Source organism: Dermacentor andersoni, chromosome 1 (assembly GCF_023375885.2).
Source record: "Dermacentor andersoni chromosome 1, qqDerAnde1_hic_scaffold, whole genome shotgun sequence".
In the NCBI taxonomy this organism is placed as follows: domain Eukaryota; kingdom Metazoa; phylum Arthropoda; class Arachnida; order Ixodida; family Ixodidae; genus Dermacentor; species Dermacentor andersoni.
In genome coordinates this window covers 102,329,195-102,356,840 of record NC_092814.1, presented here as the reverse complement: position 1 = coordinate 102,356,840, position 27,646 = coordinate 102,329,195, and the positions used below count along the sequence as shown (strand labels likewise).

The 27,646-nt window shown below is 46.1% G+C and overlaps 1 protein-coding gene across 2 annotated transcripts in view; it reads right to left on the bottom strand.

Annotated features, from left to right (window-relative positions):
- LOC126545491 (neural cell adhesion molecule 2-like) overlaps positions 1–27,646 on the bottom strand; it is a 613,769-nt gene that overhangs the window by 564,347 nt on the left and 21,776 nt on the right. For both annotated transcript variants that reach the window (XM_050193381.2, XM_055061846.2), the window contains exon 2: positions 3,403–3,789. In XM_050193381.2, coding sequence (XP_050049338.1) covers positions 3,403–3,789 — 387 coding nt within the window. The remainder of the gene's footprint in view (positions 1–3,402; positions 3,790–27,646) is intronic.

Below are 27,646 nucleotides of genomic sequence, written 5' to 3'. Positions count from 1 at the left end.
CAGATAAACTTATTCACATTACACTGCCGTTTGAATATACTGCAGAAAATTATTTAACAAAATCTGTACTAAATATAGAGTTGCGTGCGATCGCTTTAAAAGAGCCACTAAAGATAAATGATAAGTAGACAGAAGCAGTATTTTTTCTAAACAGTCTTTTCATGTTTTTGGTCGAATATTTCCCATTATCCAAAAGAAAATACTGAGATGAAACTTGTCTTTACACATCTCCCACCAACTCCGATGCTGTGAGAGAGCGCAAGTTATTGCTTCTTTTAAAATGCAATTCAACCATTTTCTTATCGGCACTAAATAAGTAAATAAATAACCCTCTGAAGAGAAGCTGGCAGAGTCTGCGACGTCAGAGAGAATGGAAACTTCAATGTGACGTTACCACCTACGTTTTATTTTTGCATCCTCTCTGGGTTATCAAGGCACCACATTTGGTATTCCAGAAGGGTGACTTGCTAATTTTTGTTTGTATATTATTTCTCTTTTTAGTGTGCTCTTGTGTTATTGTCATCATAAACGCTCGACGTACAAGCTGCGTGCAATTCACAGTTTCGGGGTGATGGCTTTCATTTTTTCCCTTTAATCCCTAGATGCACCCACTTTTTTAAAATTTTATGTTTGTACCGCCATCAACGTTTCCTGAATTATAATTGCGCGGACTGTCTTTTGCTGAAACAGCGACGTGTCGCTGCTCCTTAGAGACACCCTCTCTTAGCCTCTTTTACTAATTCTGCAGTAGTTGGTGCGCGACTCGCAATTAATTTTGTATTATGTTCGTGCTAGGCACGAACGTGTGGCGGCGTGCTCATTTCTCTTGCTGAGCGTCGTTCTCTTGCCAGAACATAATCGCATTATTCATGAGCAACGTCAGGGCAACGTCGAGTGGTTTGACAGAACAAGATAAACAAGCAGTGAGATGCCATTGTTTATGTAGTTTCAAAACGGCGCACTGACGGAATAATTTCCGGCGTCTTGTGCAAAACTGTTCTTCAATAACGCGTCCCAGACGGAACGGAAGAGTCTTTCCCCGAGAACTGATTGTTCTTAATAATAACCCGCCTTTCTAATACAAAAGACGAGGAACAGCATTATCGTCTAACCGAACGCGGGCCCAATGTGACAGACAATTAATAAAGAAAGCGACACTCTAAACGGGCGGCCCGCTTTTTATTCTTAAGGGCTTCCAACCGAGCCGGAAGCACAGCAAAGACAGGGCACGCATTTTTGATAGATGGCGCCTTTTTATCTTTTGCAGCGCCGCTTCGGTCGCGGCTAGCGTACGTTCTGGAAGAATGAGGCAAGAAGACAAAAAGAGCGAAGCGAATAAGCGCTCTCTTGCTAAGCGAGGTTTTTCTCGAAGGCCGACAAGAGACATTTTTCCTCGACACGAGAAGCGCGGATAAGATGGCCATTCTCACGCTCAAACTGCCAAAACCTTTATACTTCCGCCGCTTATTCTTTTTTTGCTTCGAATTCACTCCTTCCCGCAAGTGTTTGAACGCCCCTTGCATTTGAACAGTTTCTTTCCTGCAACAGTAAAGGCTTAGCCGGCAATACTTGTCCTAGAAAGCAAAGGCAGAGCAAGCCGCGAGCAACGCGGTTGTTCCTTCCGCGTCTCTTTGTCCCTGCTTTGAATTCCTTGCACACTTTTTCGATGCAAAGTCATAGCAAGGAACGCGGACATCAGACAAGGAGCAGACAACACATTTATTGTTTTCGCTGGTGGGAATATACGCACACCAGGCCCGCTCTCCTCTCGCACCTGAGTTTCACCGGGACTTCCAATGCGCGCCTGCGGAAAGCAGCTGATAGAGCCTTCGGAATTTAAACCCTACGCATTTTTCAACCACACTCTCGCTATAGCGCCCAGTTTGGCCGCTGCTTCTTCTCGTAATGCTGGGGCGGCTGTCATTTCTGCAGCAATATTTTCTTTGGCCGAGAGAGCCATGCCCGCCTTGCAGCCTTTATTTCCCACGCGCTTCTTGTCCTACTTTTTCTTTTTAACTCGATTTACACGAGCCTAATGTGGGATGTGCAACCTTACTGCCCCAATGAGGCGAGCCTCCGAAAGAAAGAGCATATGCGTTATTCACTCTGTTTCGGTCCCGTCTATTGGCGAGTTCTCGATGTTTAACTTTCAGTGCACAACACAACATCCTTGCGGAGTTGCAAGCTCCTCTCTGCCAGAGAAAAGATGGGGCTGTATGTTACTTTGTTACCGACTACGCTGCGGACGTGGTTGGCATCAGAAGCACATCGTGGGCTGGTGTTGGAAGTGTACAGATGCGTGCCTGAAGAGAATGTTGTTTCTAACACGCAAATTCAATTACTCATTCGTTACCACGTTTGCAAGGACATAAATATTTGCGCACTGCGCGTGTATTTAATAATTGGATATTCTTTCGCTTCCCGAGAAGAATACAAGAATGGTGCTACCTATCCGGGTTTGCGTTTCTTTATGAAGTGCACGGGTTTGCCGCATTTTTGTTGTTGACATATTGCAGCTGTAAATACAAGGAATCACAAAGCACAGTGTAAAGGATACGAGGACCCGTGATTTCATGATTGGCGCGTGTATCTGAACCATGCAGGTCCAATAACTTGAACATACATGTTTCAAGACGCAAGACACGCCCAAGTAAATGTAGCACAAAGTAAGGTCGACTTCCAGCAACGGGCAAAGAAAATGGAGCACTCAAAAGCACTCAGCAAAGAGACGGAGTTGGGGTGTGCTTAGAGCGTAAAATGTTATGAGCGGCGCTTAGACATGATTGTCCGAAAATCGAACAGAATGGTTAGAAGCTTTTTCTCTTGACTTTTACCTTGCTATTCACTCCAAAACAGTTGCACCCTTTGGGGTGTACATTTGTCACACAACAATAACCGTCATCGGTCTTGCCCGCATTTCCTTTCTTCAAACCTGCGAGCCCGGTACTGACAAGTCACGAACGGCATGCGCGCTATCAGCATGACAGAGCATTCTCGACAGGAAAGTACGGATCGCAGCGTTTTCACGAAAGGAAACGCAAGCAAGACAGATGGCGATTATGGTTGTGTGGCAAATATACACCCTGAAGGGTGCAACTGTTTTTAGAGTGTTGTAGAGGGCCATTATATTTAAGACGCGATAAAATGCAACACATGCTAAAGTTAGTAACTGTCCCCAGTGAGAAGCAATGATTCTTAAAATAAGGAATTCTAGCTTCTCTAAGCTTCTCGCTGTGGCTTCAGAGAACTGTTTGAAATCTGTAATCGAGTGTGAGGACCTATAGGCGCATTAGAGTATTCGTGCTGCTTCCTTGCCCTCTAAGCCCTTCCTGCTGCACGTCGGTATACACTCGGGCTGGGAGCCCCGCGCCGGAAAGTCCACGGAGAAGGCCAAACGCTCACCGAGTACGGAGAGGCGAACGATGGACGCCTGAACGCTGCCGTCGGAGCGCGTCACCCGGCAGGTGTAGACGCCCGCATCGGCAAGGCCCAGAGCCTTGACCTTGAGTGCCGCTGGTGACCCGAGCACCGCGAAGTAGGCGCGCGGCGACCAGTCTTTTCGCGGCTGGTGGCGGCCCTGCATTAGGTTGGCGCGGCCTGGGAAGTGGACAGCGTACACGGGCTCCGGGTCCGCGTCGCCGCGCCGGTGCCACTCGACGCGCACGGGCGAGGCCGGCGTGGCGGCGTGCCGAGAGTGAAGGGCGGTGCACGGCAGCTCCACTTGGCCGCCTTCCTGACCCACGTGCGACGGCGCCTCAGTTTCGTCCTGTTCCGGCACTGGATCGTCATCTGCAGATGGGAGGGTAGTCACCGTGTTCGTACAATCGACGTTGTGCGGCAAGAATAAAACGCCAAAAAAAAAGGTCAGTGCTCAATACGCGATGGTGCGAGAGACTGCGTGTGAGGGAAATAAATTCGAAGCATATTACGTACTTAAAAGTAATGTCTAAGCTAGAATTAGTAATTCCGGCTTCTATTAAAGAATGTTAAGACTATTGCGCCTTAACGTCTCAGCCATTTTGTGTAATTAGAGAACGCATTATACAGGGAAGACTTCTGGAGTTAGGGAGCTGATGAGACGCCGGCTAGATCATCCATCGTGATCACAGAGTGACCAACAGATGAAATGAAGGAGAGAAGAAGAATGAAAATGCGAGGCTGCGTAAAGGAAAGGAAGAACGGTATGTTGAGGCATCCGTAGGTAGATGTAGAAATGTACAAACGCGCTGAACAAAGGATGATACAGTGGACTGACATATCCGTACATATAGTATACCGGGTGTCCCACGTAACTGGAGCCAATTAAACTTTAAAAATATGCAAACGCCACGTAGCCGGACTGACACAAAGTAATCTTGCTTGCCCTTGCTTGGAGATACTCAGAGTATTTTTTTCATCCCCCTAATTACATAATAAATATTAATTAATTAATCAACCTTTAAAATATTATAGATAGATGAATAGTGTAAATGAAAAAATGAAAAGAAATACCAAACTCCCGGCACAGTTTTCTGTTGTCCAATACGTGCTACATAAAAGTGTTTTTCCGAACGTGAAAGAAGCCCGCGAATAGACGCAAAGTGTCGAGCGGGCAGTCGCGCGGCAATTCCGCGTGTATTCGCGGGTTTCTTTCCCGCTCAGAAAAACACTTTTATGTAGCACGTATTAAGCAATAGAAAGCTATTTCAGGAGTTTTTCATGTCGCTCTGCAATTTTCTCATTAACGCCATTCATATAATTAAAATATTTGAGAAGCTGATTAATTATTTAAGACCAATTAATTGGAAGGAACGTAAAGACAATTCGAGTATCTCCAAGCAACGGTAAACAACATTACCTTGGTTCAGTACATCTACGTGGCATTTGCATATTTTTTCCCTCTTGGTGCATGATAGTTTCGACACCATGTATACCGGGTGATTTCTAGACAATTCAGAACTACATAGCGAAATTCTAGCCCTTGAACTGATTTATCCGAACCTGCAGACATTACCTTGCACTAATATCAACATGTATGATCAACTAATTAACAAAATTTTACTGATTAAGTTTTTAACAAACTACTTGACGGTATACCGTACATATGGCAATTTACGAATTGTAGCCAGTGAGTTCACCAGGCATGTCCACTTTAAAAGAATTGTCAGAATGACACTTCGAGATAATCATTTTTAAAGTGTGTGACAAAACAGATTTGCGTTCCAGTTATTTGTTTGCGCCAGTACTTAAAACAACGTTTCCATAAAAATGAAATGGAAAGCACTACATTTCTACGAAAAGTTTGACAGCACAATATTGAACAGCCTGCCATTCTATAGAATTCGTTCCACGGGTATATGCTTTTCTAACTCACCGGCTACAATTAGTAAAACGAACTATGTGCTGTAAAGTAATTAGTTACAACCTAATAGTAGAATTTTCTTAATTATTCAAGTATGCATTTCAGTGAATTGTCACGTGGCAGTGAAGGTAAGGAACCCAGTAGCAAAGCTGTAAATGCTAAAACCAACTCTTTGCTGCGCGAACCCGTGCCCAGAAAAACACGCTACACTCAAGGCACAACGACAGCGGTGAACACAGTCGGCGATCGGCGAAAATCTGATCTGGGGGTCAAGCGCATCGGCTGTTATACAGATGAACCCAGAGAAATCGGTTCCAGTGAAACCGATAGTGCCCGCGTTTCTTCTACAAAGTACTACACCATTCACGTCGCGCATTCATTCACTCAGATTTCACAAGGTTTGGTGACTACAGACAGCGGATAGAACCATCGATAACATTCAACAAAATTCCGATACATACGCAGGGATGTCCTGCGCTGAGCGATAACATTGGTTAGACGGTGAATACGCGGCCCCCGGAGATAAGCATGTAAACGTGTTAGTATTGGGGTCTTCGAGCAATTGCGTTCAAGGATAAGAATTGCGCTATCTGCCACAAGCAATTTTTTAAAATTCTTTATATCACATTGATAGGCACATAAGAAAACCACCGCTTATGTAAAGTTTGAGACATTAATTTATACAAAAAGCACCAGCACAGAAACTTATGGTCAAAATGGAAGGTTTAGTTATTCTTTTTCTAATGATGGGAGTCTTCTGAGGCAAGAAAATTGAGCGACCAGACAGGCTTGTGCGCAAATTATATTTAAATATATTTGAGTTAAAAAACTTGCATGTTAGAAGAAAAAAACAACAAATCTCTTGATTGTCACACAAAATACGATTTTCATAGAGAGAAGTCGCCTTGGTGTACGAATTAGAAAAAAAAAAAAAAAATCGCAGTTGCTTATTATGCGCACAAAAGTACTGTTGCGCCGCGTTTTTCACTCTGTCTTGTTGGTCCTCTTTCATTTGTGTATTCTATAATATTATCTTGTGGCAGTTGCCAGCCTGCTCCTTGCTTTTTCTCTCTCTCAATTGTACATGTGTTTTCAACCCAAAGAATAACACTACTACATGTACTACTACCAATAATAATAATAATAATAATAATAATAATAAATATTAGGTATTGCGCACTCGGCTTCTTCGGGTCAAAGAGAAGAGCGCAGAGAGATTTCTGCGCTTGCGATTGTGTTGAAGAAAATTTATTAAAGGAGGCCGCACAACAATAGAATTAAAGCAACCCGCCGTGGTTACTTAGTGGCTGTGGTGTAGGGCCGCTAAGAACGAGGTTGCGTGATTGAATCCCGAGCACGGTGGCTGCATTTCGATGGGGGCAAAATGCGAAAACACCCGTGTACTTAGGTTCCCGGACTCCTTGGTAGGATTTCGCACGGGCTTAGCGTGTCAAGACAGGTTCCTCTTTCTTAGATACCAAATTCTAACAAATATACCATACGGCGACGAGAGACGATAGTCCTAGCACTAGACCTCAAAGGTGCCTTCGACAACGTCTCTCACGCCGCAACACTCGAGGAACTCGAACTCGCGAGTTGTGGCGAGCGTAGCTACAATTACATAAGGACGTTTCTTTCCAACCGCAAGGCACGCGTCATTATTGGCCAAATAACATCGGAGACATATAAAATGCCTACCCGCCGCGGTTGCTCAGTGGCTATGGTGTTAGGCTGCTGAGCACGAGGTCGCGGGATCGAATCCCGGCCACGGCGGCCGCATTTCGATGGGGGCGAAATGCGAAAACACCCGTGTACTTAGATTTAGGTGCACGTTAAAGAACCCCAGGTGGTCGAAATTTCCGGAGTCCTCCACTACGGCGTGCCTCATAATCAGAAAGTGGTTTTGGCACGTAAAACCCCATAAATTAATTATAAAATGCCTAGCAAAAGAACACCTCAAGGAGAGATAATATAGCTTCTGCTCTACAACATGGTGATGTGCCGCCTCGCATGTGGTCTGGATCGGATACCCGAGCTAGGTTACACGCTCTACGCGGACGACATCACGCTGTGGGCGAGCAGGGGTTCCTTAGGGGTTAAAGAATATACGCTCCACAGAGCAGTATTAGCGGTGGAAAAATTTTCCCGAGGAAGCGGGCTGAAGTGTGCGCCAGAAAAATCCGAGGTCATCCGGATACACTCGAAAGGCTATAAATTTAGAGGGTCGATCAACATTGTGGTTGGGGGCCACACGGTCCGAGAGGCACCCACGATGCGAGTCCTGGGTTTGTGGCTTCAGAGCGACGGGAGAGCAGCACAGACGCTCAAAACCCTCAAATCCACAACCCCCAACATAGCCCAAATGCTACGTCGAGTGACGTATCGAAAGGTGGGCATGCGAGAAGACGACACCCTGAGGGTCATACAGGCCTTAGTAATTGGTCGAATCAATTATGGCTTACCTTACGAAATCCTGAACAGGGAAGAGGAAAGGCAGGCCAATACGATAGTTCGAACCGCTGTCAAGGAGGCCCTGGGCCTGCCTAAACGTACCTCAACAGAGCGCATGCTAGCTTTGCAAGTACATAATACTTTCGATGAACTCAGGCAGGCCACTCCGATGCGACAGAGTGAAGGCCTCAGCTTCACAAAAATTGGTAGGGCAATATTGAGTCGACTCAATATTCCAGCATACCCCATTTATCTCACCGAACAGCTCGTACCTCTCCCTCCTTCGGCGAGATAAAAAATTACAGTAGCTCCACTTCCCAAGAACATGCATCGCGAGTACAACAAGGAAAGGTGCAAAGCACGCGCGCAACATATTCAATCGATGTACCCTAATAACCCTAGGTACTATACGTACTACACGGGTGCAGCTGCGTATGCAGAAGCGACCGGGCAGCGCTACCAAAAGAGGTACACCCTGGCAGTCGTTAACGCGATCTGACAGCAGCGAATAACCGCGTCGGCCACGGCGGGATCCCCCACCTCGGCCGAAATGTTAGCAGTGGCGATCGCCCTTGCTCCCGCAGAGCGTTCGAAAATGGACGCGGTTTTGGTCACGGACTCCCAGGAGAAATGTCACATGTTTTTCAAGGGGCACGTGACTCATTCCCAGATCTTTCAACCACCGTCATCGCCTACACTCTGGTGCCAGGGACACGCGGGGGTACAAGGGAACGAACAGGCTGATGCGTTAGCTCGAGGGTGTACCAACCGAGCGACGGCAGCTTCTTCTAACCCCAACCACTCGCACTATCCCTCTCAAAATCCCATAAATTTAAATACTATAGACATCCTTGCTGATTATCACGGAGTCCGCAAAAAATACTCGCCGCCTCACCCACAACTTAGCGGGGAAGAGACCGCCGATTGGCGCACGATACAGACTGGGGTATTCTCCCATCTAAAATTGCTAAACCCCATGTATCCCCCTCGCGATAGGGCCAACTGCCGTTGGTGCGGTTAATACATGTAACCTGGGAGTGCACTAAGCGCCCTCATAGGCCAAATAGCAATGACACCATTGAGCCGTGGGAGGCACAACTCGCCCGTTCCGACTTAGCAGGACAAAAGTCCTTAATTAGCCAAGACAGGCAGGCGGCAGGGGCCCTGGACTGGGGGGCTCCGACCACCCCTCCTTAAAACCTCTTCCTGACAAATAGTTTCCCTCTCTCTCTCTCTCTCTCTCTCTATATATATATATATATATATATATATATATATATATATATATACATGTTAAAGATCCCCAGGTGGTCCAAATTCTTCCGGTGTCCCCCACTACTGCGTGCCTTATAATCCGATCGCGGTTATGGCACATAAAACCCCATAATTCAATGTAATTTAAAATTAAAGCGCTATTAATAGAGCGAACAGTGGCAGAGAAAAGACAGGTGGTGGCGCTGACGCGCGTCCAACTTGCAACCTTTCACAGGCAGAAAGGGAGTTGGGGGGGGGGGGGGTGATACAGAAAAAAAGAAAGAAAGAGAGAGAGAGAGAGAGAGAGAGAGAGAGAGAGAGAGAGGGGCGCCACTAGCTGCTCGCACACGCGCGAGTGCACGTCATGTTTACAAATGGTTACTTGGTATGCGCGCATGGACGCAAATGAACGCATTAAGCTTATTACAGTTGTGGGAGAACCAGGCATCAGAAACGCTCTTCGCCATCTAATAAATGACAATAAGTGGCCTACTAACCATTTGCTCTAGTTTATTTCTTTTATCTACTCCGAGCTATCACCACTGCGTTTGCTCTTAATGTTCTGCATGGACAAAGTATTTCAGTGGAAAGTATTCAGTGGAACGCAGGCTAACATAGTGTAGAATTTTTGTTCCAAAAAAGAGGACAAAAAGGAAACACCAATTTATTTCTTTTATTGTCTTATCACACGAATAAACAATACACAATTTTAAAATACTCAGCTTTCCCAATTGGCTACAATCGTGAATTTTTATCTCATTAGCGAACAAGGAAAGAAAACAGAACGAGAGAGAGAGAGAGAGAGGAACAGAGAATAAGACATTAAAAGTTTACGCACAACCCTGTACATTTTCTGTGATTGCCCTAAATATAACGTCAAAGACATAATTGGCCCGTCTAACTCTTTTGCGGTTTATTGGTGGCGGGGCGTTCGCTGAAAATATCGCTGTCTATGCCCGATTTGGTGCTTCTGTATCTGCGGAAACGATACGTGCTCTAGGTGTGTACGCAGCTGGCCACGAGCTTGTATCAAGCTTCAGTAAAACAAAATAAAATAATAAGCATAATTTTCATAAATGCAATTCTTTATTTTGTTTGAGTAAAAGCTAGACATGTTATTCCAAATTTAGCTATCTGTGTTCAAATGTTATTCAGAATATAGCTACTAGCGCGGCGATCTCAACAGTTATTTGTGACGAAGTATTGAGCGTATTTTTGATGTGTTTTCTAATACGCACAGCTTTCTCCGGCAGCATCCTACTTTAGTGATGACATGGAGCGTGAAATTTGCGGTTTTCCCTATAAAACAAAACTGCTTTTGATGATACCTGAACGTCTTCGTACTATTGTGACCCTGCCAGCTATTTTCTGCATGGTGGGCGCGCACTTATAATTTGTAAAACGAAATAACGGTGACACAGGAGCGATAACGCCGCATTCAGCATCCTATGGAGCCTGTTGGGCAATTGCTCTGGGAGACCATGGGCGCTGTAACGTAAAACTATTCCAAACTTTTCTATTCCATTTCTGCAATCAGCCCTCCGCTATTGGTCAAGAACTTTTTTAGACCACCCCCACTTCACCTGTCTGTCACGCGACGTCACGAAAACTGCGATAGCGTCCCATCTCATATGACGTGCACACTGATTATGCATGATTTGACCGAACAAAAGAAAAATAGTTATTTTTGATTCGACGCCTTTTCGTCGTTAGCCCTCTGCAATTGGTCAAAAGTTTTCGGGCTACACCCACTTCACCTGCCTGTCGCGCGACGTCACAAAACCACAAGAACTCACCGCGTCAAAGTGATGTGGACGCGTGAAAGATGCATTAATATGCCGAACAAAATTGAATTTTCTTCTGAATAGCCGCAGGCTGCCCCGTTCAGAAAGAAATAAAGGATGGCTGCCGCCGATCGCTCAGGCACTGGCTATCTCGCACCTGCCGGAGAGCATGGGTTTATTTGCGTACAATAAAACTTTTTGCGTGGCCCTGTAACGTTTTCGAGCACCTTCGGCACGTTTGCGACCTCGCTCTGCCAACTCTTCTTTGACGAGGATCCGTCTTAGCTGCAATTTTAACCTTCCGCTGCATGCCGCCGCGATCTTCGACAAGCCACCGCAAGCTAGTAAAGGAAAGTGGACCAATCGCAGACGCCGGCACCACCCTCTTCATCGGGTTATGAATTTTCAGTGCACTGGCTCGGCCCCATCGAATCCCTCCCCGCTTGAGCATGCTCTTCGCCTCTGGTCAGCCAATTAGATAAGACAAGCCACTCAGTGTAGGCAATGTTATTTGTTCTTAAAGCAAACAAAAGTGACCTCCTATAAACGAGGAGAGCATTTGATTGGTCTTTTCAGACAACCCTGCGGGTAACCGCCGGTGCTTGCGTCGGCGCTTACGCAAATTTGACGTCAGGAGATTGGAATAAAAAGATATTGGAATAGTTTTACGTTATACGACCCCATATCAGCAACAATTCCCGTGAGTGGAAGGACGGAAACAGGCGTTCGTGCTCTAGATTGTTCATGACCATCATCATCAGCCTGGCTTCGCCCACTGCAGGGCCAAGGCCTCTCCCATACTTCTCCAACTACCCCGGTCATTTGCGCTAGATTGTTATCAGTTGGCCTACTTTTGAGTGTTTTAACTTTACAGTTGCAAAAAGGTTTCGTTGATAACTAAGGGCTTTCAGAATCTTTAATTTTGACCAACAGTTTATGCGGCATTTATTCATTCACGCTCTGCGTGTCAATACGCGAGAAGCTGCGTGACCACGTGCACTGTGTGTGGAAGTTGTACTGGGCAAGACGTCTGTCCCAAGAATCTAACCTTCCTGTAACTCTACTTTCTGACATGTATGCTTCAGTGAATAGGGAGCGGCTGGCGCACGCTCCTTAATCGCTTTTGTCTTGACGCTTCGCTCGTCACCGCTGCCACAGTATAGACCTAAGTTTTCTTTACCAGATTCGAGATCACAAGCGCACGAAATTACATATATACGCGGTGCCTGGAGACAATAGCAGTTACATTAAAAAGTTTTTTAAATAATCCGAAGACACCTGAGCATTTCTTATGAGTTGTGAATGCGAAAGCATTGATGCCCAATTGAACGCCGCTGAGCGGTCCTTCGAGTATTGCGCTGCGAGTAATGTACCATAGCGCTCCGTGCTGCCCGAGTCAGCACCTACGCAGCAGCCACCGAGGCCGGCATGCGCGCGCAGCAGCTAAGCCCAGGTGTGGCGAAAGAAAGAGATACGGATGGCTTCCGAGAGCAACCACGGCGCCCATGACCCATCATGACCCAAGGCATGACCCATCGCTACATGAAAGGTGCGGTTAGAAAGGTAATTTTCTATAGTAGTCAACATATTGCGGTGGACACCCATAGCGGAACGGTGACAGATAATACCGAAGTCCCATGTGGTGTCAAACGCTTTCTCCACATCAAGAAATACGGGGAGAAAATCATGTGCATGAAAGCATCCCTCAAATTTGCCTCAATGCGGACAAGGCAGTCTGTAGTGGACCTACCTTCTCGGAAGCCACATTTGTAAGGATATGGCATCCCGTTGTTCTCTAGGAGATAGACTAGGCGCCGGTTTATCATCTTTTCAAAGAGCTTGTACATACAGCTTGTCAAAGCAGTAGGTCTGTGGCTACTAGATAAGGACGGGTCCTTGCCTTGTTTGAGTATGGGGATTACTATAGCTTCTTTCCAAGAAGATGGAATGTACCCAGTAGCTAACATGAGATTGACACAAGATATGTTGCTGTATATATTCAATGAATCCTGGCTGGATGGAAACGTTCTTCAAGAATGTAAGACAAGCCGTTTTGTACCGCTCCTTAAACCTGGCAAGTCACCACTAGAGCTCACGCCATACCGCCCAATCGCGCTGGCTAGTTGCGTAAAGAAGGTGATGAAACGTGTGATCCTTGCCAGATTGGAGCGGTACCTGCAACGCTACAAAGTTTGTACCAACTCTATGGCCGCTTTTTGACGCCTCCGCTGCTCCACTGATTATGTCATCGATCTGGTCACTAACGGCCAACGTCAAAAGGGGTCTAAATGGTTATCTGTCCCTGTTGTTCTGGATATAAAAGGACCTTATGACATGTCCTTATGTCTGTTGCTCGTGGTGTTATACTTGATACTTTGAATCGGTTGGTCTTGGTGGCCGAGTGTACCCGTGGACCTGTAACTACTTACACATGAGGTCCTTTTTTGTGCAGACGGATGGCGGTCCGACCTCTCAACACTATACACTGAGTGGTGTTACCCAAGGTGGCGTCTTGAGCCCCACACTATTCACTCTTGTTCTTGTTGGTCTCGTGGAACGCATACCAAGTGCAGTCCATATATAAATGTACGCCGATGACATCTGCGTGTGGACATCAGGTGCAACATGTCCTCGGGTGCGCGCGAGGCTCAAAAAGGCGCGACTTCAATATCGGTGTATCTTGGCGAAGAAGGTCTCCAGATTTCACCTGAGAAATTCGTGCTGGTCGCGTTTACGCGGAAGCCAACCACGTCCTACGCCATATTTATCAATGGGCAAAATCTCTGTTACGCCAGGACGCACGGATTCTTATGGGTGATCATTGATCGTGGTCTCAGTTTGAATCTCCATTTGGCCCACCTAAAGAAACATCTAACGGCCATTTCACACATTTTCAAATTTCTTGGAGAAAACGTGGGATACGTCAGTACACGCGATGTTGCAACTCTACAGGACGCTGTTTCTCGGGTATCTGAAGTACAGATAACCTGTACGGAGAAATACCTGTAGAATCAATATCCGCACAATCGAGAACGTTCAGGCGCAGGTACTGAGGGTTTGTATTGAATTGTCGTACTGCATATCAATAGCGGAGACAATAGGGATAGCTTATGATTACCCAGTCACAACTCATATGACATAGGAGAGAGAAAGAGAGACAAGGATGCATACAAAGGCAGGGAGGCTAACCAGAGGTAGTTCCGGTTGGCTACCCTGCACGGGGGAAGGCTCAAAGCGATTAAAAAGAGAAAGAGAGTGGAAGGGGGAGATAGAGAGAAAGAGAGACGAGCGCGAACAAAGCGCGTACACTATAGAGCGGTAGGGGGCGGTGTTCTTAAAGTCTCTCGTGAAACCCCGTAGACCACAGGAACCTTAATAGCGCGAGTAAGGCCTTCAACGTGGATGTTCTTTGGGAGGACTGACCTAAAGCTTTGAGTACTAATAGTGGATGATTGCCCAACTGGCCCATTACTCTGCACATCACTTTTCTACATCACTTATCTCTGGGCACTATATCGCCGGCAGATACAGATAATATGTGCGAGCGTCTCATCGCTGTTGCATGTGTCGCACGTGGGGCTGTTGGCCATTCCAATGAGGAAAGCATACGAGTTCGTAAAGGCAACGCCTAACCACAGACGGTACAGCATTGTCTGTTCCCGTCGTGGTAACCCAGGCGGTGGGTGCATCCGTATGTCCGGAGACAACGAACGTAAACGACGCATGGTGAAAATGTTCGAGTCCCATAAGGGCAAAGTACTTTCACGGGACATCAATCGCAGTTCAGCCGCAGCGTCTGTTCGCGAAAGCGGAATGAAGACACGTTGACCACATTCATGTGCAGATCGGGCGGCTTCGTCGGCGTGTTTATTCCCGCTGATGTTACAATGTCGTGGAAGCCATTGAAAGATTACGTTGCGTCCCATGTCATGGCTGTGATAATATATGTGCCGAATTTCTCAGGCCAGTGGTTCATTGGGTCCGTGGCGCATTGGGATTTGTATGCACTGAAGGAATGCCTTGGAGTCACTAAAGACTGTCCATTGTTGCGGTGGGTCCTGAATAATGAAATCCGTGCCGCAAGTTCTGCACCCGTCGATGTTGTCACACATTAAGTTTTAATCTATTTTCTTCAGATTTTGCCGGGATGATGACTGCAACACCATATCTGTTGAGTTTTACCGAACCATCTGTGTAGACATGTTGCCGGAATCTGTGCACGTTGCGAATACATTCCAAATTTGCTTGTTTCAAAGCTTGCAACGGCGATCCAGCTTTATTTCTGATGCCTGGAATTGTCAATTTCACTTGCGGCCGGTGCAGATGCCACAATGATGATAATGATAATGGGGTAAAAGGCGTAATTTGTGATGGCAAGTAGGACTGATGTCTTACAATACTTTTGGCAAAAGCTGAATGGTGTCTTTTTGCTGGCAAGCAAGCAGGATGGTGTGAGGGAATCCGAGTCAGGTGTTGGATGTGTGCTCTCAGGACATTTGTATCAATGTAGACTGTCAAAGAAGCGTCTCTGGCAATGGCAACTGTCGCAATCGATGATGTAGTTTTTGGGAGACCAAGACAAGTTGTGAGTGCTTGTGCTTGCACACTTCGGAGTTTGTGGATATTTGTAGTACAAGTATTTCCTAATACAGGTAAGCTTTACCGCAGGAAGCCCAAAAACAGTGCTTTATATAGTTGCAACATTGATGGTACTGTTGCGCCCCAGGGCTTCCCACCGAGAAACGTAATAAGGTCCACAATGGCGGCCAAACTCGTTGTCATGCACGAGACGTGAGGGCTCCAAGACAAGTCTGAATCAATGATGACGCCAAAAAATTGGTGCGTTTGTCTTTATCGTAGAGTTTTCTCATTAATCCACAAAGCATATTGGGTCATCGCTTTGCGAGTAATAGCAACGAGTGCACATTTCTCAGGTGAAAGTTCCAGGCCTTGCTTTCTTAGGTATGTTGACACGGCCGTTGTAGCCTTCTGAAGTCGTGCGCGGACTTGTACACGTGTCACTCCTGAAGCCCATATGCAAATGTCGTCTGCATATACGGAGAGCTGAACGGTTTGCGGTAACGAATCAGCGAGACCAACGAGCACCAGGTTGAAAAGGGTAGAGCTGAGTGATCCGCCTTGCGGTACACCACGACTGGTATAGCTGGACGGCATTGGTCCGTCTTCAGTCAAAATAAAACAAGATCTTCTATTCAAATAGCTGCGTATCCAGCGAAAGGTGCGTCCACCAATCCCTACAGCTTCTAGGGCGTCCATAGTTGTATGATGGTCTACATTGTCCCACGCACCTTCAATATCAAGGAATGAGGCCGCAGTGATTCGCTGCAGATGTTTCTGGCCCTGTACATATGTCACAAGGTGAATAACGCTTTCTATTGACGAGTGTCCGCGTCGAAAATCAGCCATTACCTCTGGATAGACGTTGTAAAATTCCAATTACCATTCTAACCGTGTAAGGATAATTCTCTGCATTGCCTTGCTGACACAGCTGGCCAGTGCTATCGGACGGTAGGATGACAACTCCAATGGAGATTTGCCAGGCTTGAAGAGTGGAACAAGGCGACTGGATTTCCACGTGGTAAGGACCAGGCCGTTACGCCATGATGCGGTGTATAGGCAAAGAAATGCATTTCTGGCCTCTTGACCAAGGTATGCAAGCGCAGAGTATGTGATGCCATCGGGTCCTGGTGACGAAGATCGTCTGCAGCCAGCAAGTGCGGCCTCCAATTCTTCTATAGAGAAAGGGGCGTCCATACGAGGATTTCGGGAGCTAGGGAGGACAATAGGAATTGGTGCGCAAGGTGAATAGGTGAACGCCGGACCCGTGATCCTTGCGCAGTAATCTTAGGCTACGTCGACTTCTCGGCGTCCTTGATGGAGGGCTAAAGATTTAGATGGACGGCGCTGTTGAGGAGCTGGTCGAAGTCCGCGGTCTGTTCTCCAGACAACCGACAGAGGTTTACGCGGATTGAGAGACTCACAAAAGGATTTCCAGCGTTGATTTTGCAGTACAACAAGGCGACTCTGAATTTTCTTTTGAATGCGTCTGGCAACTGTAAGGTCGTAAACTTATTTAGTCCGTCTGTACCATTGCTCCGCTAGCCGGTGGATTGCACGGAGGCTCTCTATTACCGCGTCAAAATCTGTGTATTTCTCCAATGGCCGAAATGAACGCATAGCATCCTACATAGCCTTGGCGATCTGAATTTCTAGTGTGCATGAAAAGCCTTCGTGGCATGCGTCTTCCATAAGTGTTTTAAACACGGGAGAATTTATTCTTTGTTTAAAATTTGATGGAATGAATTTAGTTAAACCTTTTATCTTCAGCTAGGTAGGAACGTGGTCGCTTCCGTGGGTTTCTATATCTACGAACCAATGGACGCAGCGATGCATCGCGAAACAGAAGCTAAGTCTAAACAACTACCACACGTCCGGCCGCGGAGAAATGTCGGACTGCCAACGTTTAGACAGCAAAGTTCATGGTCGCAGGCAAAGGACACGAGGCTTGTTCTTTTGGAATTAGCCTTGATGCTTCCCCAAAGTTAAAGTCCGCAGCAAACCGCAGCAATTGTTGCTGCGTTAAAGTCCGCAGCAACAATCCATGGACCAGTAGTTGCATCTACAATGTCACTCAGTCTCTGTCTGTCGATACCACTTGATGGAGAAACATAAGCGCCCATAAAGAGCAAACGCATGTTTGTGTTTTTTCACGGTCAAACAGACAAACTGATTACTGTCATGTGGCCGCCCTGGATGAACAACGTAAGTCAGTTCACAGCGTATCTAGATGATTACCTTGCTAATTACATTACAAGTCGATGACACATAAGGGTCATAGCCTGAGATCCGGACGGGTTTCTGTAAGTTCGGTTCATAGACAACAATAATGAGGAATCTATTGGTGAAAACGTAATACGGGATTGCAGTCCACGGGCATTCCAGTGCATAATAGACGCTTCCTTGACTTGTCTGAGGAACGGCTGACGGGATAGAGCCATTGTGCTTGCTACTCGAGGCTCGCAAGAACCGGATCCAGGCCGTCCAGCACTTGCAGTGCACCCTGAGCAAATGGCGTGTGCATGCCATTTATCAACACGCAAATAACTTTCATTAGAGACTTGATTTTGGGAATTATTTGCTTGTCGTGACCTCGCGCGCGATCTGTGCCGTCATTGGTGCGTCGGTAATCCACCGTCGATCTCTGGTCTGCTGGAGGACTTAATGTCGGAAGTGCAGGCCAGGCGTTTCTAGTAGACGTATTCACTGCGTCAACAGATACCATGTTTTTAGTGTGAGTGAGCGCTTCGGGATCACCAGCTACAAGAAGTCGCGTCTTTCTTACGACGACATCGGTATTTCTAGTAAACGAAGATCGTCTGCGGCGCGAACAACACCGTCGCACTTTGGTGGCGGCCTCTTTGTGCGTTGAGTTGTGTCGCACCATTTGTTTTAGGACTTTCAGCATTGTGTTGTGTCTCGGGCAGTCTTTCGACGATTCCTCATGGGGACCAGAGCAAGCGGCACACTTGCAATCACTCGCACGGCATGCATCAGCGCTGTGCCGCTTAGAACATTCTGGGCACACGGTCGAATTTTTGCATATGCCGCTGACATGCCCGATCTTCAAACAATTACTGCACTGAAGTCTTGGAACGAACGGTCGCACTCGATGACGAAAGAAATCCACCTTTCACGTGTGACGGCAAGCTTCCTGCCTTGGAAGTTATCTTCACACAAGGTGATTGTCCCAGGTGACGGATTTCAATAATAGTTGCATATGATATGACATAGGAAGTGCTCAGAGCACACATCAGGAAGGTTGCCCACGCCCCTTTCCTCCACCTCGTCGCGCTGTCGAAAGACCGGCCCAGTGCCTGCTTCTGCCAAGAGATATCGGCGTACCATGACTGCCTCCCTAGAGATAATACGCCTGCCGAGAGGCTGCTGGCACCTCCTTGGTGTTTGGCTCGCCCACAAGTTCGACTATCGATACCAGGGATTCGAACGAAAACAGGACTCTAGTCGCCAGCTCAAGCAGCTATCTCTACTCATGTTGCACGAGACATACAGGGGCTATCTTCAGATTTACACTCATGGCTCGACAACTGTGGACGGTTCTGCAGGAGCTGCAATCTTTCCCGAAAAAGCCGTGGCCATTCAGTTCAATACCCCTCACCAGAAAACGTCGACTGCTGCAGAGCCTGCCGCACTTCGCAGCGCAATTGGCATGAGCCAAGAAGATCTACCCCGAAGATGGAGCATGTTCATTGATTCGGAGGCAGCCCAGCATTGTTTGCTATCCACTCCACGTCGTAGACCACAAGACCAACTTGTGCTGGAAATAAGACAACTATTTCACCAGCTAGCACAGAAAGGACATGATATCACTTTTGAGTGGCTCCCAGGCTACTGCGGCATCACGGGCAATGAAAACGCCGATGAAGCTCACGAAGGTGCCGTGAAGGAACCCATCCCGCTATCAAGAACTGACCCAGCAACAAAGCTTCGCATATTAGTGCGTGATGTCACACGGCCCATGTGGAACACGCCCGGTTTTCAACATACTCGACTTCAGCGCCTGGACCTATCCCTCCGACTACGCATTCCATCTGTGCTATCCTGAATCGAGACAACTGTTCTCTGCCGACTGTGGCTTGGAGTGTCTTTCATGATTGCATTTGTTTGCAGCATCGGAATGGCCGACAGTGCTGTCTGTGATAATTGTGGCAGCGAGGAAGCACTCGAACAAATCCTCCGTTATTGTCATATCTACAGCTCCCAGAGACAGTAGCTCGTGAAGGCGTTGTCACGCCTCGATGACCGGCCTCTTTCTGAGCAGACGACCTTGGAGTGCCGGCTGATGCGATATTCACAACAGAAGGCGATGAAGGCACTAATAAGGTTCCTCCGGTCAAGCGACCTGTTTGAATGACTGTGACACTCCTGCGTTCCTGTGCACGTGTGTCTGTTTTTCCTTTTGTCCCTGCCTCACTCTTTCCATGTGTGTGCACTTTTCTTTTTTTCTTTAATCTTTCTGTCGCCCTCTACACTTTATTCAGTGCATGGTAACATGCCGGATATTTATCCTCCTGTTCCGACCTTTCTCATCTCTTCTCTCCCTCTCTCTCTCTCTCTACTCACAAGGACAGTCAGTGAATAAACTGTATTTCGGAGACCAAGCTGTTGATACCCAAAGGTGGGCGAGCGCCCTATTACAGGTAGCCATGGCCCTGTGCTGATAGCCTGGTCTCTGTTCACCAGCCGTAGTTTGTCCTCAGGTTTGGGCTTGTCAGCGGTTCCTCCCACTGGTCTTCTATTGATACTTGGATAGGTGTTGTCAGGGGTTATTTTTGCATTCGCACACTATGTGGTAAAGAGGGTTTTGTGTATTGCAGAACTGGCAGTCTCGAGTAAATGTTGAGGGGTACCTCGCGTGTAATACACAGTGCAGGGGAAGCAGCTGCCCTTCTGAAGTCGGCGCAGTATGACGGCTTCTTTTCTGTTAAGCTTGATGTGTGGTGGCGGATATTCCCTCCTGTTATTTTTGTAATCATCTAGAATGTTGCAGGAGTAGATTCGAAAAGAAAAGCGTCAAGGAGAAACATCCAGAGATGCTTCATATAAATAGATACCCGAAGGTACGATGCTCCGATGTAGGAAATGATCAGGATGAGTCAACATACGGGAATCGTTAAGTTGAATTTTGGAGTCTTGATTTTCCCTGTTTAAAGCGGAGCTTTCTTTGTTTACCATGTCGGTTTTGTCATGGCTTCTGTCAGCTGTTGGGTCGGTTGGAATCTCGGTGGTTATATTTGCGGATATATACGAAGGTTATATGTACACCGAACACTACCAATAGCGAACGACCATATACCGGACGTTTCAGCGAACACTTTGAAACATTAAAAAACAAGTTCCCTGTGGAAGATAGCAATTCTAGTCCATGAGCCGGTTTACTCGAGGTGGCGGAGATTACTTGAAAAAAAAAAATGAAATGCGTAATCGGCTAATTAAAAAAATAGTAATTAAGCTTCTAACTACTTTATGGCGCATATTGCAATTCACAAGTTCTAGACGGGGAGTTCGCAAGGTGGACCCACTTCGAACGAATTTTCAGGATGACACCAGTTTCCGAATGTTATTTCCAGATATTTACAGAGAAATGCAGTGGCGTTCCAGTTACTTTTGTGCTTCAATGCATAAAACAACGTTTGGTTAAGAAAGTAAGTGGAACGACAATGCATTTTTACAGCAAGTTCGGCAGCGCATATCTCGTAAATGGTGCCATCCACACAATTATTTTCAAATTAGTATGCCTTGCAGTCTCACCCACTAGAATTTGTAAATTGCAATATGTGTCATAATGTAATGAGGTAAAATTTAATTAGTGAAGTTTTGTTATTTATTAGACCAGCTCATGGACTAGAATTGCGCCATCTGCCACAGGCAAATTAAAAAAAAATTAAAAGTGTTCGCTGAGACACCCTGTGTAACCTCTGTGTGCGAACCGCAAAAGTGATTCCAGTCAACGTACCTCTGTTCTGTGTAAGAAATATAAATTACTTCATAAAACCTGTATATATAACGTTGACTTATAAATATCTCTAAGGCACACTGAACTGTTAACAGAATAGCGCGCTATATTCATCGGATTCTTTGATTTACTTGATTTTCTTTGATTTAGTGATTCGGTATGTGCGACTGGGTGTGTGCCCACTATTTCCCAAATCTCAAGAACGGATATGTGCCACGGTGACTTTGGAGGCAAGCAATCCTTAAATGTAGCTAGATATGCGTCGTAGTTCTCTGTGTATAGACTTGTCATCGCCATTCTTCCCTCGACAGGCATCATGCATCGCCTTCGTTCTTGTGACATCGCTGCATAGATGTCTCGCATTGTGCATCAGCCTGATTTGATGCTTGCATCGCGGCATATCTTATGTGCGGTGTATTGCATGAACATAACTATGGCATGACATTAAAGCTGTTACCTTTGTGGTGGACAAACAAAAACATTGGATCAGAGTACACGCTACATCGGATGAAAGTAAACAATCGTCAGCATCGACGTTAGTAGCAAATAATGTATTAAGTACTTCGCAAAAGCTTTGCTTCACATAGATTGCAATGTGTGCGTTAGACCTGCATAATATTTTTTGCCAGAATATTGGCTCATTGATCCATCAAGAAGACATACATTAAACCAATATGAACCTTTACGTATTATTATACTTAACCTGAGCTGTAATCAGTGATAAGATATTGCTTAGCTAATGGAAACTACGGGATTTTATTATTATCTATTAAAGGCATAATATTTGAATAACTACATAAAACGTTAAATAAATGTTTGCGTCCTTGCGCCGCGCGTATACTAAGCTCTTCCGTCTAAACTTGACGTGCACGGCTGCCTCGGGGAAAGTGGAAACTACGAAGGGACTGTGGAGCTTAGCATAGGATTCGGCAATGAGTTCCCTTCCTTTAACGGCGTCACTAGTGTTCTGACGAGACAAGCTACAGGAGGATTTTCTGGGTGTACGTTTGGCTACAGATGGCATTGCTCTCTGGGCAATGTCAAAATGGCTGAAGTAAATTTGGCGTACTGTGGAACATCTTAAGGGAAAGCGCTTTTTCATAAAACAGGAGAAGCAAAATAAAGTAGGTACATGGATGGCAGTGTAGGAAGTGACGTAATTGAAGACCCATAAGGGGATGACACGGCAGTAGAGGCAGTACAATTTGACTAGTGTAGTTAAGAAACAGTCGATGATTAAAGCTGAGAGAGAAATCACGGGCAGCATACAGGCTGGATGGAAGTGCGGGAATCATGTTTTATGGCTTTTAGGCTGAAAGGCTGTATGTGCAAGGCTGTGATACAAGCAGCTACTGCAGGAATACGAAACATGTTCTCTGATGCAGCAAGCAATGAGAGCACTACTACCGTACCTCAAGACGACAGGTGTCCGCGACCATTTACAAAGCTTTCCACCGAGGCGAAAGAGGGCCTCCTCCCTGGACTGTCGCACGTGAGCTGCAGCTTCTGAATTGTTCTTGAAGGAGGCTTACGCGTGCTCCCGACCGCTCAGAAGGAGACTCACAGGGGTTGGAAAGGTCTATAGACTAGGCGCGCACCTCCACGTGAGCAGGCCACTACTGCTCTTTCACTCTCCTCGTCTTTCTATATTTTCGTCCCTTTAACCCCTTTCCCCCTATGCAGGGTAGCATTCCGGACGTCCGTCTGGCTAACCTCCCTGACTTTTCTTACTTTTCTGTCTCTCTCTCTCTAATGAACGACGTCCCATGTAGCGAATATTATAAGTAACCGTTGGTTTCCATACAGCCTCCGTTAAAGTTGTTTAAGTTTCATAGGGAACGAACACGCATTCGATGGCAATTTCGATACTCCAAGCCATTTTTATTTTCTAAACATTTGCATTCAGCTAGACAATAAAATGTACTATTCAAACACACCTAATAAACAAGAGCATTCCAAGTGATTGTAATGGGTTCTGAGATGGGCGCATGGAGGGACAACTAAAGATGGTTTGAAGTGACCGTATTGGAGGGACGACGAAAATGGCAGACATTGAGGTCAAAGGTCGAGAGGGAACACTCAGATGGTTTGCCCAAGTAATGAGAAGGGAGGACAGATACCTCGGAAGGAAAAATGAACATTGAAGTTGATAGCACGAGGAAATGAGGTAGCAGGAGGATAGCAGGAGGAAACGGTTCCAAGGCATCATAATGACCTGAAAGCTCTCGAAGCAAAGCAGCAGTAAAATCATGAATAAACGATGAGATGAAATGTTAACAAAGGAGAAAAAAATCATCGGAAACAGTGGCCCCGAATGGGGTCCACCTGTTAGAAAAATAAGCGACAGATCTGCGACAGAATGAGGTGGCGGTGACTCGTTGTCTGCTGATCTTATATGCATGGACCGTGGCTGACTTCCTTCCTCGAAGAGAAGGCGTTTATTGCCACGAAGGACATTTTTTTTTATTTATCAGCTTGCGCCTGGGTTCTAAGCACTAAGGTACGTGTAACGTACGTTCTTACGTATTGAGCAGTAAATTTAGCGCATCTTCCCCTAAATTGCATCTATTGGGAAATATTTACTATCCTGATATCTAAATAAAATCTGATGAAGAGAGCTGCTTCGAGATCTCGATCTATTTTCCAAGTTAACTCTAACATATGTACAGGTTAAACATACATCTGGTTATTTATAATCAATGCCTAGTCACTGATGTGGAACTTATAATAACTGGTCAACATTGTTGACACTTACCCCTCACTTAAGATCATCAAGTGGATGACGTATGCCGCAAGCGAAAATGCTGAGTGACATTAATTATTTGTCAGTCTGTAATACAGCGGCCCATTTATCTATAGCAAAAAACAAAAGAAAATATTTATTTCGCACTAGTTTTGTTAAAAGATGTACGGCTGCAGAGTAAGTGCTTTCTTCCCGAAGCCCTTTATACTCGGATCTGACAAAATCCCATTCAGCCACACACATCGTACACGAGGTATAAGAGCTAAGCTGCAAACACAAACAGTGCTCACGCAAACAGTTATTTTGCTTCGTACCTGTAGTAAAAGACTAAGTGTAACTCCGAAGACACAACCTAACGTGCTCGCAACACAATAGCACGTCGTGATATGACAGGTGCCTGGGGTCATGCTGGGCCCTGACATCCGCTGAACACACGCACGCACACGCACGCACGCACACACACACACACACACACACACACACACACACACACACACACACACACACACACACACACACACACACACACACGCACACACACACACACACACACACACACACACACACACACACACACGCGCGCGCGCACGCACGCGCCCGCGCACGCGCACGCACGCACACGCACGCACGCACGCACACGCACGCACACACACACGCACACACACACACGCGCGCGCACACACACACGCACACACACACACGCGCGCGCACACACACACACACACACACACACGCACGCACGCACGCACGCACCGTGTGTGTGTGTGACCCCGTGCGCAATCGTCAAAGCAAACAGCGCCGCTATCCCGACGTTAGTGCGTTTGGCCGCGGAATACGGCTCTGGGGCTATTGTAGAGGGCAAGCTGGCGAACTAGTTAACAAACAAGAAGTGAGATGCATCCCGTCTGTTTTGTGAGTTCTCTAAACAGGTGGAATAAGAAACTCAAATTTAAGCTTGCGTAAGAAAATTCCGAAAATGTGCCTTGAATCTAGGTAACAGACTTGATTCGAGTAGATAACATTAAGTACAGTTTACCAGAACTCACGCATGTTGTGCTCAACTCAAGAACAGCGTTGCCAGTCGGATATGAGTCGGTCTTGTAAAGGTGGGTGCACAGAGTGCCTTTCATGGCAAGTACGCGTATGTAAGCTTGGTCAAGGGCTTACCACGTTTACTTTATTTTTGAAGCTGACAGACGTCGCACGTACACACACACACACACACAGTACAGTGCAGTTGCATGATACTATGCTAACAAGATGCGACAGTCACGCTCCATTTCTTCAGGCTTCTCGCAGCGTTATGTGCGTACATTGAGGAGTGTTCATTCCTTTTTTTATGCGCATCACCGCAGGGAATGTGCCCTGAGCTACACAACTTCGACATAGGCGCCTTCCCCGCGCAAATAAATATTTACGGCCGGACAAGCCTGTTGCATTCTTGCGGTTGCCAAAAGTACCAAACTGTCTTTCATTTACGAAAGCTTTATGAGAAATGTTTTAGCTCAGGAAATGCCTACTTTGGGTTTCCCCTCTGTGAATCTTTCCAGTCGTACTAACTCTAGTCAGCATCAACCGAACTCTCATATAGTGCGCGCTTAAACCGGCAGATGCCAGGAACGTCACAGGCTTGGTATTTATTAATAATTGAAAACTACTTGAAGGCGTATTTTTCATACGAGGGCAATTGGTGCGCGTGCGGCGCGAACGCAGCTTCACATCTCATCTTCAAAGCCTTAGTAAGTATTTGGATGACATATGGCTGCGTAGGACCTTCAAAATAACTGTTGCAAGTGCAGCAACTTAGTTATCTTTATCTGACAACCTTACAGCAAGGGTTCATAAAGGCATGACTCGATAAGCTGGTGCAGCGTGCGAAAATTTGTAATGTGGCCAAATAAAGCCACCTTTATGATAGGCACCACGTTGTGCTAACCGGTGTTCCCGTTTTTTTTCCTGTTTCCATGAAGCTCCCGTTTTTTTTTTTTTTTTTGATATCGACAAAAGGAATGCTCACGTTATCCTCTTTTTGACATAGATCCAAGAGTATCGCTTTCAGGTTTTGTTTATGGGAGCTATATTAAATATCTCCGTTTACAGGGGCGTCTGTTAAACAGCAAATGTCACTTTACATTGAACAGGCCGTATGCTATCTAATATTGCAAACTACGCTTTAAGCAGGGTTCGTATAGGTTAGTTGACGCGCATGAAGTATATAGGACATCTATTTTCGTTCCTCTGTATTCTTCGTTCCGCTCTGATGCTTTCCTTAGGTCATGCTCAAGCTTGCTGCAAGCAGGAGAGATACTACCTACATTGGCGTGCGACTGTAAGTGCTACTACTTCGTACCGTTGTTGTTTGCACAAGTCAGAGAAAGCGTGTAGAATATAGTTTACATTATAATTAAAAAGCCAGACGTATGCGCTCAGAATCCCGGCCACGGCGGCCGCATTTGGATGGGGGCGAAATGCGAAAACACCCGTGTACTTAGATTTAGGTGCACGTTAAAGAACCCCAGGTGGTCGAAATTTCCGGAGTCCTCCACTACGGCGTGCCTCATAATCAGAAAGTGGTTTTGGCACGTAAAATCCCATAATTTAATTTTTAATGCGCTCAGACTTTGTCGCCGGCTCGACGGAGTAAGGATTTTTTATTCGAGGGCAATTGGTGCGCGTGCGGCGCGAACGCAGCTTCACATCTCATCTTCAAAGCCTTAGTAAGTATTGGTACGCTATAACTGAATTCGCGCTTTATGTGCCCGAAAATGTGGCTATAGTTTATTTGCTATCTCTCGTTCGGACGTCATCTCGGGCAATTTTTCATAGTTACTAGTTAACAGTAACTGTTTAACCGTAATAGTTTCAACCATCACCATCAAATTGTCGCCCGCCATGTGGTAGCGGCCTAAGGTTTCCGACTTTCAGATTCAGGCACAAATGGCGTTGCTCTGTAATGAGAGCCATTTTGATGGCTAAAGTATGTGAACGAACTACGCTAGTGGCGTTTGAATTGAACGGTAACTTTGAAGTTATTTAAACAAGAACTGGGCTGCTTTGCGCAAATTTCAACAGCTACACATGCTACCTAATGCACCGTGGTGCGGCAAGGTACGAGTGCTGTACTGTAGTCCTTGGTTATCATCACTTAAGAAAGCGAAGTCTTCGCAAACAACGGATCCCACTGCACTTCTTCCTTTGCTTCCATTTTAACCTCTTGCTGGGGGTTTATTGCTATTTTGTGCTTTATGGCACGAACTGCAATGTGCGACCCGTGAGCCAATGCTGCTATTAGAGCTAGCACTTTGTCGATTAACTATCCATATGTTGCAAAGAATTATAGTAGGCATACATATTTATAGAAATGAAGTTGGTTTGTTGAAGAACAGAAAAAAAAAAACCTTGTCATGGCTCAGATATCTCGAGCGCCAACTTTCAAACAATATTGCTCTACGTTCGGTACTGTTTCTGTATACCACTCTTTTCATGGAACTTTTGTTGTTTCTTTTTATCGCCGTAAC